Source organism: Setaria italica, chromosome III (assembly GCF_000263155.2).
Source record: "Setaria italica strain Yugu1 chromosome III, Setaria_italica_v2.0, whole genome shotgun sequence".
Taxonomy (NCBI): Eukaryota; Viridiplantae; Streptophyta; class Magnoliopsida; order Poales; family Poaceae; genus Setaria; species Setaria italica.
Genome location: NC_028452.1, coordinates 1,911,476 through 1,926,802, shown reverse-complemented (window position 1 = coordinate 1,926,802; position 15,327 = coordinate 1,911,476). Strand labels below are relative to the sequence as shown.

Sequence of the window (15,327 nt, the reverse complement as noted above, 5' to 3'; positions counted from 1 at the left end):
ATTAATCTATCATTAGCAAATATTTACTGTAGCAACACATTATCAAATCATGGACTAATTAGGCTTAATAGATTCGTCTCGCCGTTTAGCCTCCCCTTATGTAATAGGTTTTGTAAATAGTCTACGTTTAATACTCCTAATTAGTATCTAAACATTCAATGTGACACGTGCTAAAAATAACCAAACCAGACCTTAACCTTCTCCTGAATTGCAGTTGCAGCACGGATGATAGGATCCGAATCCTGCGTCAGATCAGACGGTGCGAGGTGAATGCGAGGGGCTTTGCTTTGCTTGGTGCGGCCGGAGTCCGCTCCACGTAGTGGACAGCACAGCGACCCGCGAGATGGCAGCAGCCCCGAAAAACAAATCGAAACGTGTTATTGCTGCCCCGCAACGAGACGCGGGGAGCACAAAGTGAACTCGGAGACGGTCGTCGCGCGGAGGAGGAAATCAAATCGGGAAAAGAAAAGTATAATGGCGAGGCGAGAGGGAGTGGGGAAGGTGGGAAGCGGCTGCCCAAAGCTAGCCCGCGCCGCGTCTCCTCCCCCCACCGCACCTCGCACGCCTTCTTCTACCCCCCGCCTCTCCCCCCTCCACGGCCAGACCACACCACACCACACCACACCGTCCTCCTCTCGTCGTCCCGCGCTTCACGGCTCGGCCAGCAGCGCCGCTTTCCCGCGCGTTTCAATTCAGCTCAGAACGACGAACAGCTTGCCGCGCGGCGCGCCGAGGAGTTGTTCCTTTTCTGATCGGGTAGCTTGCTAGCTAGCTGATCGGAAAACAAGCAGGATAGGATGATGTGCGACACGGCGGCGGCCGTGCCGGTGGCAGCGCCGCGGTACAGGGGCGTGCGGAAGCGGCCGTGGGGCCGGTTCGCGGCGGAGATCCGCGACCCGGCCAAGCGCGCGCGCGTCTGGCTCGGCACCTTCGACTCCGCCGAGGCCGCCGCGCGGGCCTACGACGTCGCCGCGCGGACCCTGCGCGGGCCCCTAGCCAGGACCAACTTCCCCTCCGCCGCCTCCCGCCTCCCGCTGGCATCACGCCCCGTCGCGCCGGCGCCGGCCGCGCCCACGTGCAGCTCCAGCTCCACCGTCGAGTCCTCCAGCGGGCCCCGTGGGGCGCAGCCCAGGGCGGCGGCAGGGACGACGGCGGTGGCTCCTCGAAGCAGCAGGCGGTTGGTAAAGCCGCGTCCCCCGCGGAAGGCGGCGCCCGAGGCCGACTGCCACAGCGACTGCGCCTCGTCGGCCTCCGTCGTGGACGACGGCGACGACGCCTCCACGGTCCGGTCGCGCGCGCCGCTCGGGCTCGACCTCAACCTCCCGGCGCCGGTGGACGAAGACCACGGCCTCCAACTCTGCACGGAGCTGCGGCTCTGAGCCATAGGATCCACCAACAGAAACAGCAAAAAAAGAGAAGGCGATTTTGCTTTGGTCTTCTTTTCTTGACGAGATTCTGATTGACTTAGCTGTGCTCGAGATAGAGCCTGTACTTCTATTCTGTACGCGATAAGGGCCTGTTTGGCAACCATGTGTTAAAGTTTAACACCTGTCACATCGGATGTTTGGATGCTAATTAGGAGTATTAAACATAGGCTAATTACAAAACTAATTGCACAGATGGAGTGTAATTCACGAGACGAATCTATTAAGCCTAATTAGTCCATGATTTGACAATGTGGTGCTACAGTAACCATTTGCTAATGATGGATTAATTAGGCTTAATAGATTCGTCTCGCGAATTAGCACAGGGTTCTGCAATTAGTTTTATAATTAGCTCATGTTTAGTTCTCCTAATTAGCATCCGAACATCCGATGTGACACTATTAAAGTTTAACACCTCGTATCCAAACACCCCCTAAGAATGGCAATACATGGATGATTTCGGCAAAGCTCTGCAGTGTTCAGGTCAGATTGTCGAGAGTTATCGGTTTTTTCATGTCTCTTGTATTTCGATCTGATACCATCTTCCAGCTCCAGTGCTGCAAGTAATCAAACCGTCGCCCAACCAGAATCTTGCTGTCAGGCAACAAAATGGAACCATGTTTTCAATTCGAACCAAGCTGAAAAGAAAAGGAGCTGCAAAGATGAAAGCAATCCATACAATCCATTCAGAGAGAGAGAGAGAGAGAGAGAGAGAGAGAGAGAGAATGTTATCCGTGTTTTGTTTGCAGCCCGAGTCCCACCCATCGATTTCAACACTGCTGCTATCGAACGTAAATCTTGTGCGGACTGCAAGTTCAACAAACACAGGAGCTGCGGCCCTGGAAGAGCTAGATGAGAAGAAGACTTGCATTGTAGACGATTTTCATGTTTTCTGAAAGGCAAATGAATGATTTATAACCTCGGGCAACCAATATCTATCATGGGTCATGGAGTGCAGTTGCCACTTGACGTATGATGCTGTGGGCTAGAGGGCGAAACATCATCACTTTCGGCTCCAGCAGGGGCATTAGTGATCATACAATCTTCTAAGCCAGGTGGACGACACCAAGATTATCGTGCCCCTCTGCATTTTCTTTGACGACGCCTTGCTCGTATAGGTTCGATGGAACCTGCAACGCAGAAGGTAATGTGCATGGATCAGTGGCCAAGCTAAATTGAAACCAGTGCGATTGGTTAGAGAGCTACCATGGCCGAAGACAAGCAAGCGTCTTGCAAAGAAAACAAGGCTACAAGCGCCAGATCCCGTGACAACCAAACTAAAGCAATTCCTGATGCCTCCTTCTCCCAGACCCCTAACTTCATAGTGTATTGTGCTGCATGCCGTTGGTCTTAACTCGAGGAAGAAGGTATGCATACGGTAAGATAAGAAAAGACAGCTACACTTTTTTTTGAACGGATGGGAAAAGATTTGCCGAATTTTTATTAGAAGGAAAGCAGACAAAAATCAAAGACAAGAACACGGAAAAGAAAAATAAAAAAAACGACGGTACAAAAGCCACTGACTACTGAAAAACACCACAACTGTTCATTTATGCGCTGCAATCGATGTAGTAAATGGTCATAGTCATTTCCTGTCATCCTTAGATACATAACACCCACTTCCCACAGAGCATAACATTTTTTGCATCTTGTTTTCCTCTATCGCCTCTGCATTACTAAAACCGATCGCTGAGGTGTTTTTAAGTTAGTCTTCTCTCCTGTAAGCGTAACCAGTGAGCAACACAATTCATGGCTTCAAAGTAATCGAGCAGCCAACGTGCAAAGGACTCTTGTCATTCCTCTTCCACACCACATCAACTTCCTCATGTACATGTACATGCTGGGAACGGATTGCTGATTCACACATATGTATCGGTTTTTGATTTATGATGCAGCCGTAGTTGCTAAAAATTAAAAAACTATGCGTTTTCAACTTTCAAATACAAACTTTACCTCGACTTAATGGATTGGCATGGGCGCATATGGGTTTGATTATTTAAAAATGCGTAGAACAGCATAGTAGGTGTACTATACAAGAGCAAGTTTTTCTGTACATGGGCGTATATGTTGCAAGAGCAAGGCACTGCTATAGTTTTTCTCTTTCTTTTCCCCCCGAATATTCTATAGCATGTTGATACTGTCCCTAACTGATTGAGATCCGGTGCTTTCTGCAGCAAATCCTCGAGCTGATTAAAGCTTGTGCATTCCAATTTTGCAAGCTTGTGCTAGGACCGGTTTCACATTCAAATTCGCATGAAATCTACATATAGCCACGGACACATGAATGTCTTATCTGATCGTATTCGAATTACACGAGTTGGCAGCACTTTGATCTGTTGGCGCCGTGTGAAGTACTATGATTCGAATTTCAAATACGAATTCCCCGTTTTCTTTTGTCGGACGATTTCCTTTTCTTACCCAGTAAATAGTAGGGTTTCGATACGCGCAGGCCGCAACTCGCAACCGGCATCACCGGCGTTCGTCCCGTTCGTTTCGTACCCCGCAAGTTGGTCGCGCTCCCTCCGCCGTGAAGGCGAGGAGAAACAGGGGAAGCCAAGCACAAGCCGACTCGGCCGCTCGCCTCCCGAATCCCCCCGAAAACACGCGAAATCCCCCACCCCCAGACAGAGCAGAAGCAGCTCCCGAAAAGGCGAGGAGCACCGAGATCGGGGGGCGATGGTGGTGCGGCGGCTGGGCGGCGCGGGGCGCGCGCTGCTCACGCTCCCCAACATCCGGAGGCGGGCGACCAACTCCTGGGCCGCCGTCCGCGACACCTTCTTCTCCACCAAGGTGACGACCTAGCCTAGCCTCCCCCTCCCTGATGCCCCCGTATCTGCTGTGATTTTGGTCGATTCGCTGACGCGCTTGCTCTTCCGATGGCCGCCAGCAAGTGTTCGAGAGCCACCGCATCGTCTTCACCGTCGGCACCTCCGTCGCCTCCGTCCTCACGGCGTGGGCCGGTACGCTCTTTCCCTTCCTGCAGCTTCGTGCTCTGGCAGTTCAGCAGGTGCTTTGGGTTTCAGTATTGGTCATGTTCGGTGGGTGATGTGTGGAAATCTAGAGCCTGGAGGTTCAGCTTCATTCATCATCAGGCTGGGTTTCTCGATCAGTTTTAGGCTGTATTTGTGGGAGGGAGTGTTGAAATCGTGCAGCTTATGTGCGGCCACAGCTTTGTTAACACTCATTTTGGTAGGGATAAGTTTACGTCTAAATCAGAACTGTTATCAAGCAATTGTTTCTGGCATTCTGCAGGGAGGTTGAGTTGGGAAACTTCGAACCTATTTGTATCCCATTTTTCCTAGGACCATATGGCTTATGGCCTTTGCTGTTAGATTCATTGCCAATTCCCTAATTTAATTGTATGATAATTGCTCTAAACTGTGATTAGATCTGCTTTCCACCCTCTGGTTGCTCTATGTCGATCGATTCAAACATAGAAAAATTGTTCTAAACTGTCACTAGATCCGCTTTCCACCCTCTGGTTACTCGATGTTGATCAATTCAGGGGGTGTTTGGGAACACCTATTAAAATTTAACACCTGTCACATCGGATGTTTGGATGCTAATTAGGAGTACTAAACATAAGCTAATTACAAAACTAATTGCACACATGGAGTATAATTCGCGAGACGAATCTATTAAGCCTAATTAGTCCATGATTTGACAATGTGGTGCTACAGTAATCATTTGCTAATGATGGATTAATTAGGCTTAATAGATTCGTCTCGCAAATTAGCACAAGGTTCTGCAATTAGTTTTATAATTAGCTCATGTTTAGTCCTCCTAATTATAATCCGAACATCCGATGTGACACTGTTAAAGTTTAGCACCTCATATCCAAACAGCCCCTCAAACATATATTGATAAATTTGAAGTCAAGTCACTTGTCTATTCAACTAAGAGTTTCTCTTTCTTGTACTGCATTAAGGATTTGACAAAGGATAATGTGACTAGTGTCCATTTTTTCTGAATCATTTGTATATCATGTGGCTGCCAATGTTTTATATCTTTATCAAAAGGATTCGTAATATTCTGATTTAAAATGTGAATTTTCTCACTGTAGGTTATTCACTCCGCCATGTGCAGCAATCAAGGATTGACAGGAGGCTTGAGTCAATTGAATCTTCTGTAAGCTATCTAGCTGAAATCCCCCCTTTTTTTTCTTGAAGATAGGGGAGTTATTATCTTTGCATTAAAGAGAGAGCACCAGTTCGAAAACAATTTTTTAAAAGGAAGAGTAACAAAAACTCAACACAAATGCACCCACACAGAAGAAATAGCTTTAGAACTTTCTTATTTACTCTTTGAATACAGCGTTGCATCTTCTCCCCCTGTCTATGATACTTCTCTGGACCTAAATTTTGGGAAGCTGAAAGTAGTAGGTATAAAATTAGAACATAGGAGATTGGACACATGTGTTTTTCCACCGCAACATTTTCCTCTGGGAACGAACTTGCAGGAGAACTGTCTATTATATTAAAAGGAAAATTGGTCTCGTGACACTTGCGTGATTTGGCTGTAGCGTATTGTTATTTTTTTTTTGTCTGCAGGACCAGGGTGGGTCCTGAGATTTTAGGGCCCCGGGATAAAACTCTAGACAGGGACTCTTTACATCCAAAAGTAATATTCGTATCTACAATCAAACACTTTATACAGATTACCTCAAAATTTTCTTCTAACAACTACTGAAGTCATTGATGATGATTTCTAACCAATGAACACCGGTTGTCCATCAAAACTTGCAGATTCTGTCAATCAATATTAGGTTGATTCCTTTTTTCTCTTTTTTGTCACTACTAAATGTCCAATCAATCATCAATGGCCTGCTGTAATGAACGAGCAATATTGTTGTGTTGATCATCATCAATCAAAGTAGGAAATATCAAAGAACAATTTATCATATTCATGTACCTCAGCCTTCTGTATCGAATTCTACAATCTACATGACTGTGTACAAACAAGATGCAGCAAGCTAGTGTACTGTACTATAACTAGTGAGTGTCTACGAATATACACGAGGGGCCCTTGATTTTGGGGGGCCTGGGACGACCGCCCCGCTCGCCCTGCCTCAGGACCAGGCCTGTGTAGGACACTTCACTGACAAGAAAAAATAAGACAGGGCACATTTTACTAGTGTCTTATAGGCAAATGTCCTGTATTAAAAAGGAAGATTAAAACAATATCTCTGAAGGCGAGTCCACCACAGATTACAATACCACCTTAAGACACACCTAGTATTCCAGCGCAATATACCTTGCTGTGAAGTTAATAATAAGGATAACATGCTCTCTTGCTCTTCACTATGTCTCTATCTATTTCTTTTTTTTTATAGTTTTCATTGCATTCTGATGTTGCTGGTGACTGCAAACACCATACATTCCTGACCCCAGCAAAAGAAAAAAAAAATGGTGCTTTAGGTTTTCATCTTGCACTACCTTGCCTGCAAATTTTCTAATGGTTGGATTTGGATCATTATCTACTTTACCACCTGTACTTTCTTTTTGCTTATATAGGTACTTCCAGAAATATTTTGAGTATTATAGTTCAATTATATTTATATTCTACCATTTCTTGATCTGTTACCAGTTGAAGGATAATCACAAAGTTGAACATGAAGAGATAAAAAAGATTGTCACTTCCAGCAATATTAGCACGCCAGCTTGTGTAGCCACAGCGATGACCACAATGGTGGTTGGGTATGTTCTTGCTGTTGATATTTAACTTCACCGCTTTCTTCGCTATTATACAGTTGGATGGTACTACCCTTTGAGTTTATGTAATTTATTCTATGACCTGGCATGTCACTTACTTTCTACATAAGGTTATAATGCTCTAAGGCTTAATCAGCTTATACCCATATGTCCTGTAGTTGATACATGGTTAGAGTCCCCACTGATCACAAGGTATCAAAATTGGTAATTGATTCATTGATATATGTGGTAGAGGAGTATATTTATAATGCTCTAAGGCTTAATCAGCTTATATCCACATGTCCTGTAGCTGATACATGGGTAGAGTCCCCACTGACCATAAGGTATCAAAATCGGTAATTGATTCATCTATGGTAGAGGAGTATATTTACTCTCAGGCTAGCTTTTGGTTGATTTTGAGTTTTGAACCTTTTTCCCACTATTTCAGAGCAACATCAAGTGTTAAAAGTATTTCGTACAGTGTACACACTGCCAATTATTTTCAACTACACAGTGCACTGTACACACTGACAATTATTATCTACTATGGCACCACTGGGACTGCGCCAGGTTGTACTTAAAGTTCTTATTTTAGCTGTGATGTTGCCATGTATATAGTCATAGCCTAAACTTGAAATTCACGGGTCTGGTGAATTAGTGCTGCACACATACGCACTTGGTATGGATTGTGGAACCTGTTCCCACATGTACTACTGATCGCAACTTAAATTTCCACCATAGCATCTTGCAAGTTATGCTATTCCACTTTATTCATGTAACAGTCCTTGGGGATATTTCATACTTACAACCATCTGATGACAATGTTATGCGAGTAACTAATCAAGCACACTGTCTGTCTGTTTGCAACCTTGCATCGGCCTAAATATGTTATTCTGGAACTGTCAGGTATGCGCTAGGGTGGCGTGGTGGAGCTTGGTATGCTCGAAGGGCCTTCCGAAGAGAGCAACAAAAGCTGATGATGGGTCACATGAAGTCACAAGGTAGATGGCACTGGCGGCCCTTCAATAGACTTAAAAACAGGCTCAGAAGAGCGTCCAAGAACAAGAGTGAGGACGCCCATCGATCGTTGGCTCAAAGCACTGACGCCCCCTCAAGCAGCGGGGCATCTGCGAACATTAGCAATACTGCTCAGCCAGCAGCGGGCAACGCATGAAGTACATAGATGGACTATGATGTGTAGTAGCGAGTGCATAATAGTCCATATGCTTTGCAACAGACCGTATGACTAGTAGGAGGTAGTGCCAACCCAATGGTGGTTCATTTTTGTAGCTTTAAGGTCATAATGCACGCAGTTTGCGGATTCAGCTGTGACACGGAGAAAACTAATTGATGGATTAGAGACAGGGAACCTGTCTACTGCTGCTGGTGTTCAGCTTGCCCGTCCAAGATATACTTCCTTTCTGCCATGCTATTTTGAGAATTGAGACAGCATTGTGGAGCCAGATGTTTTTGGCTTACCGTTGTATCTGTTCGTGAAAACAAAACGAAGACAAAATAAAAATAAAACATAGGGACATATGCACACATTCGTGAGAACACCTACTTTTACAAAATTACAAAATACATGACTCGATATCTTTATCTCGTCTTCAGCGTCGATGATTAAGGAGAGGTCTATCTTGTAGAGATCGTGTAATTCGCAGATTCCCAGGGCCTATTGGGCGCGTCCGGTTAATTACATCCGTAGAGCGAGTCTGCGGAAAACCTCTGATTAAGCTGCGCTTCTATGGTCGTCGTCGAATGTTCATCTGCTCATCGAACATACGGAACATGGAGTGTAGGATGTGGGTGTCTTTGTTTCGGTGTTTCGCCGAGATCCAGTCATGATAGCGCCATCGCCACGTCGTAGTAAACGGAAAAATATATTGATGAAGGGGTGACTTTTGCCTTGTCTGTGCTCAGTCATATAGCCCAGCTTCATCCAACATGGACATGTGTGTTATTTTCGCCTCGTCGGTGCCCGGCAAAATAGTGTCCGATCCCACTATTTGAGACGTGTTGGTGGAGTAGTGACCTCGCCTCGTCGCCACTTGGCTAAAATCCCGTCTAGCCTCGTCGGTACTACACGTATGGTATAATGTGTGTACCGCGGAGCACTTGGACGTTGCAAGATGATATATATTTTTGCTCCCGGGTAACCAGGGCAAAGAATACCTTTTCCGGCGTCACTTGTCATTAACGAGGAAAGAACTTGCGCCGAGGAACGATGCCGAGGCTCGATGATGCTCATCCTCTCTGCGAGGCAAGAACTCGTGCGAGGCTCGTGGGATTGGTATCGATGATGCTCATAACTCATGCACTATTTGCTCACCCTGAGACACGGTGGCAGGGAAACGAATCATGCTGCTGATCGAAGAACGATGAGTCAGCGACGCGGGCGGAGTCGTCGGCGCAGCGAGAGGCTTGCTCCTCGTCGGCGGCAGCGCTTGGCAGGCTCCAGCTACGCGTACGGTAGGCGGCCTGCAGTTGTCTCTGGACGTGCGTGAGCGCCTGGGCGTATGGAATGTGTGCTTCTCGCCAGGGGTCCTCGCTTCTTTATATAGGCAGGCAGGGGATCATCTTTGACCCTCGGCCAAGAAACATCCATGCGTGTTTAACTAATCTGGATTCTATCTCCAAAACGCGCTTACCTCTTTAGCTCTCGGCGTTTAAACGAATCCTGGCAATCGCAACAACCTGGCTTAGAACTCAACTAGCGTGTAATGTGCCGAGGCCATACTATCAATGATACGTGGGGCCAGCTTAAGGGAGAAACCACTATTTGTTGAGATAGAGCTACGCGAGCTTGTTAAAACCAATTCGGTTTTATCTCTAATCAACCAGCTTGTATGCGAACCAAAGTCCAAAACTAACCGTACCATACATCTGATGGGACCTTGTATGGGCAATGACAGGTGGGCCAGCTTCTAGAGCCAGGCGCCCTAATTAATTAGTAACATGTACACGTACATATTATCAGAGCTTAATCAAACGTGAACCCACGTAGCCCATGATGTGAAGGATCTTTTTATTCCCTCTTCACTTCCGGAAGCCATATCTCTTTTTTCCAATATATAATTCAAAACTAATCGAAATCTTTCTGCTCTCCAAGGGGGCTACGCCAGAGTTTAGTCCTGGTTTGGTTCCATTTGCTTATTATTAAGTAAGTGTCACATCAATGTTTAGATACTAATTAGGAGTATTAAACGTAGATTATTTACAAAATCTATTACTATTAGGTGATAGAATCCCACCTGGGTCGCGGCAAGGGGGGCCACCGTGCGCACTGGACCCGATGAGGTGTTGCTACAGTAAACATTTGCTAATGATGGATTAATTAGGCTTAATAGGTTCGTCTCGCTGTTTAGCCTCCACTTATGTAATGGATTTTGTAAATAGCCTATGTTTAATACTCCTAATTAGTATCTAAATATTGATGTGACACTTGCTTAAAAATAAGCAAAGGGAACCAAACGCACCCTTAGTCCGGACCTTCTAGAACCATTAGGAGGTGGGGCCCACATGCAATAGGCTCAACCATGACTAATTACATAAATATCACATTGAGCAAGGGTGTGTTTGAGAACGCCATGCTAAATTTTAGCACCTGTCATATGTCATATCAGATGTTTTGATAGAGTATTAAACATAATCTAATTATAAAACTAATTGCACAGATGGAGTCTAATTCGCGAGACGAATCTATTAAGTTTAATTAGTCCATGATTTGGTAATATGGTGCTACATTAACCATTTGCTAATGATGGATTAATTAGCCTTAATAGATTCGTCTTGCGAATTAGACTCCATCTGTGCAATTAGTTTTGTAATTAGCTCATATTTAGTCCTTCTAATTAGCATCCGAATATCCGATATGACCCTGCTAAAGTTTAGCACCTCGTATCCAAACACCCCCTAAAAATAATTGTCAAACAGTATCACGTTGCCCCCCGTTTTTTTTTTCTTCGATCTGTGCTGCCTGTTCATCAGAAATTCAGAACGTTACGTTCTGCGAGCGGAACATATTATATCGCTTTTGAGCGACTCATTTCATCTGAAATTTTCTTTTAGAAAAGGGTTGGATTTTATTAATAAAGTACTTTGACACCTAGCCTCCTAATAGGGCATACCTGAATACAAGAAAAATTACACAGAAATCCTCGGAAGGAGCTCCTAGTGGCCTTCGTCATCACCGATCGTTGTTGCCGCAGCCCAGTTCTTATCCACCTCCCACGGTGGAGAAGGCAAACTAGCATGTTGTTCGAAGCCGCATCACAAATCGACGAAATATCCCATCAGCGGCACGCTAAAAACGGGCCGTTGATACGTTGAACGTACCGACGGATGGCAAAAAACCGTCTCTTTATTGCCACCAGCATCAGACACCGGTCGCCCCGAGACTCCTCGAGCACTAGTAACCAATGCCCCAAGACTCGACATGGTTACAAGTGCTGGAGAAAAATATCAGTTGATCGGGCTTGGCGGACAGCGCCGCGGAGCACCAACACAGAAGAAAATATCAAAGGTGCCAAATACCCGGCATAAAACACCGTCGTCGTACACCACACACATGCCGACCACCGGAGAAGACTGGAAGGAAACAAGAGAGTCCCGACGAATTTCTCATCAGGAAGAAACCACCTAAAGAAGACACACAAAACTCCTTCCCTTTCACATTCGAAAGGAAGGCCATTACCTCCAAGCCACATCGTCCAAGAACTCGGTGATGCCGACACCGCCATCGCCGTCGTCGAGGCTTGCAGCAAGACAACCATCTTGGATGGGAGCATAACCCAGTTCGATGCCCCACGAGCACCCCTGGTTATTCATCCAATCTACTAGACTACAGCACAAGTAGGTAGGTATTATACAACCGCACCCACTTTCAAACCAAATCCCTTCCCATCCGGTGCTGGAGGGAAGGAATCGGCGAGATTGCAAATCGCCCGCTCTTCTCCTCTGAGTAGTAGATGGGGAAAAGGAAGTCGACGGCGCAGCTAAAGCCTCAGCGTCTCTGCCCGTGCCGCAATGCTGTGGGCCGTGGCAGCGGGTACCCGGCGATTGGTCCGGTCCCTCTTGGCCTCCCGTGCTTTCGCGCTGGCTTTTCGTTTGACTGATCGCAAGCCGAATCCACTGGAATCTGATCTGCACCGCCCCAATGATCCATCCCGCAGCAAAAACACCCCGAAGGCGACGAGTTCCTTGCGCTCCAGCGATACAGAACGCTAGGCTGCACTAGCGGCAAAGGAACGGAGCGCATCGCGCCACGGCACGAACTCGCCACTAGCGAAACGATCAACCAGTCATCTGCGGCCTGCCCACCACAACGCGCGCTTCCTTCGTGCCGGGACGAAGCCGGACGGAGGTCGGCAGCCGCTGCCGCCTAGCCAGCAAATAGCCGGCTTCGTTCCGTCCGTTCGCGGAGAAAGGCCGCGACAAGCACGGGAAACAGCGCCGGCAGCCGGGAATATACCCGCTCCGCTGCCGCTCGGCCACTCCCTCGGTCTTCTTCCCCAGCCCATCCCGCGCCGCTCGCTGCTGCCGTGCCGTCTCGCGCCGCGCGGCTCACACATCCCATTTCCACTCCCCCAAACCAAACCTCCCAAAACCCACACGGAATCGCGGGCGCGAGCATGGCGGTGGCCTCCACCTCCATCCCGCCCCTCCCCGTGGCGCTGCCCGCCGCCGCGGCCCGCTTCCTCCCGCTCCGCGGCCGCCGCGCCGCAGACCCGCGCCTCGGTCCCGTCGCCACGTGGTACGCGCGCCAACCCCCTCGCGATCTGATTTCATCCTCCTTCCTCGTGCGGTCGTGTTCATTTTCTGCGATTGTTCCGGCTTGTGCAGGAGGAGGTTCCGCGCGGAGGCGATTAAGACGCAGCGGGAGAAACAGCAGACGGAGGTGCCCGTCGAGGAGTCCTTCCCCGCGAGGGAGGCCGCGCCGCTGGACGGAGCGGACGACCCGATGGTTCCATCGGATGAGGGCTGGGTGGTGAAGCTCGAGCAGTCGGTCAACATTTTGCTCACGGTAATACAAGTCAGCACCCAGATTTCCAGCATAACTGAGCTCATTTTTCCCCCTCGAAGTCCTGTAGCGCTGCTTCATATGCTGTGTCCATATATCTCGATGGTTTTACTTTTACATGCTACTCATTCTGCTGCAGGATTCGGTGATCATGGTACTCAATGGTGTTTACCGTGACCGGAGCTACGCCAGATTTTTTGTGCTGGAGACGATTGCTAGGGTGCCGTATTTTGGTGAGGGCTCCGTTTTGTATGCTTGCAAACAATGGCCTGAAGGCCCCTACAAAATTTTGCAGTGTTGATTTCTGCCATATCAATTGAGTGCTTGTTTTAAGTCTGCTTGGTTGTGAACAGCATTTATATCGGTGCTTCACTTGTATGAGACCTTTGGCTGGTCGAGGAGAGCTGATTATATAAAGGTTCACTTCGCTGAAAGCTGGAACGAGTTCCATCACCTCTTGATCATGGAAGTATGTCTCAATCTTTCCTTTCCACTAGTAAATTTCATGTGTGCAAGAGCTTCCTACCGGTGTCTTTGAAAGTTCTACCGTGCCTTCCTTTTGTTCTCTTAGCTTGCATATTCTGTTTTCCATATTATTATCAGGTCATTACTTTAAATGAATTCATCCTACTTATCATTAAACTCTTGGCTCATATCAGGAATTGGGTGGCAACGCTTTATTTTTTGATCGTTTCCTTGCTCGGTTCATGGCATTTTTTTACTACTTCATGACTGTTGGGATGTACATGCTGAGCCCAAGAATGGCATGTAAGTACTCTTACCAATTATGAAATAAAAGCCTGTTTTCTATTACCATAGTCATTTGTGATGATGATGCCTGCACCTATGAATCAAAATACAGATCATTTTTCTGAATGTGTGGAGAGACATGCGTATTCAACTTATGACAAGTTTCTCAAGCTCCATGAAGGTAAGACTGCCTTAATGGCTTAATGAGCTTTTTATACGATCTTCTGGTTGTGGAACATGGACACATGGTTTAATATTTTGTTCATGTGACTTTGTGAGGCAGTGAGGGCCAAATTGTTTTTGATTTTAAGCCATCATCCTTCAATCTAGTTACACTAAAGTCATTTCTATCGGTTAATTTCTCTTATTCAAACAATTTGTCTTAATAGTCTCGAGATCCACCTTGTAATTAGCAAAGCTGCTAAATCATTTTACCTCCAGTTCCAATTCAATGATGTAAAATATATGTTTCCTTTCAACAGAGGAGTTGAAAAGACTACCAGCTCCAGAGGCAGCTCTAAACTATTACCTGAACGAGGACCTTTACTTATTTGGTGAGCCCTTATATGGACTCGTTGTTCTTGATGCTATGCATCGATTATTGATATCTGTGCTAATTGCTCCTACTGTTTTGCCCCCTCAGATGAGTTTCAGACAGCAAGAGTTCCATGTTCTAGGAGGCCTAAAATAGGTAAATTTGTCATATCTCAATTTGTCCCCCTTAACAGCTGTCTTTTTCTAGTATTTTATTTTACTTTTTCAGAAGGTTGGAACTAAACATGTTAGCTGCACTTTGTGAAATTAGTTTCACTGCTCCATCTAAAAGGGATCATAAATTCTTTGTAAAATCTGTTGGTTACCGCCACTTACTGAGACAAGACATAATTTAGGGTCCATAAAATGTTTGTTTTGATTCCTCGTTTACTAGATTCTGGCCCTCTGGTTTGAATTATTTGTACAGCATTAACAAGATATTGAGTTGACCTGCCTGTTTCTCTGCCATAAGACTTGTAGGTTGCAAGTGCTCACCGGTTCCCATATTCCATTGCAGATAACTTGTATGATGTGTTTGTCAATATAAGAGACGATGAGGCAGAGCACTGCAAGACAATGAAGGCCTGTCAAACGGATGGAAGTCTTCGCTCTCCTCACTCAACACAGAACTGCTTAGAAGCTGATACGGAAGGTGTAATACCCGAAAAATGATTGTGAAGGTATTGTGGATTGTGTCAAAAAATCCCTTACAAAGTAAAGACCGAGACCTGTATACAAATTTTTGATGATATTCCTTTTGTTTTCCATTTCCCCTTTAAACTAGGAAATAGTCGTCCTTCTATTATTTGTTTTTACCTTTGTGTCATACTACAGAAGTCAGTGTAGATGCAATTACACGACATCATCAAATATCTTACGTTTGAAAAGATTTCAATTCGGGCCTAGT

The 15,327-nt window shown here is 46.3% G+C and overlaps 3 protein-coding genes across 3 annotated transcripts; all 3 read left to right on the top strand.

Moving 5' to 3' along the window:
• Positions 1-416: 416 nt before the first annotated feature.
• Positions 417-1,618, top strand: LOC101759686 (ethylene-responsive transcription factor 7). Its single transcript, XM_014804818.2, has one exon. It carries the CDS (start codon positions 798-800, stop codon positions 1,377-1,379), a length of 582 nt encoding a protein of 193 aa, XP_014660304.1. The 5' UTR covers positions 417-797; the 3' UTR covers positions 1,380-1,618.
• Positions 1,619-3,829: 2,211 nt separating this feature from the next.
• Positions 3,830-8,592, top strand: LOC101758617. The gene is made up of 5 exons (XM_022824851.1): positions 3,830-4,214; positions 4,312-4,384; positions 5,488-5,552; positions 7,011-7,120; positions 8,021-8,592. Exons 1-5 carry the CDS (start codon positions 4,101-4,103, stop codon positions 8,286-8,288), a joined length of 630 nt encoding a protein of 209 aa, XP_022680586.1. The 5' UTR covers positions 3,830-4,100; the 3' UTR covers positions 8,289-8,592.
• A 3,760-nt stretch (positions 8,593-12,352) lies between these two features.
• LOC101759278 (ubiquinol oxidase 4, chloroplastic/chromoplastic) lies at positions 12,353-15,325 on the top strand. Its single transcript, XM_004960169.4, has 9 exons — positions 12,353-12,869; positions 12,959-13,139; positions 13,276-13,369; positions 13,490-13,605; positions 13,796-13,904; positions 13,999-14,067; positions 14,369-14,440; positions 14,530-14,577; positions 14,938-15,325. Exons 1-9 carry the CDS (start codon positions 12,748-12,750, stop codon positions 15,090-15,092), a joined length of 966 nt encoding a protein of 321 aa, XP_004960226.2. The 5' UTR covers positions 12,353-12,747; the 3' UTR covers positions 15,093-15,325.
• The last annotated feature ends 2 nt before the right edge of the window (positions 15,326-15,327 follow it).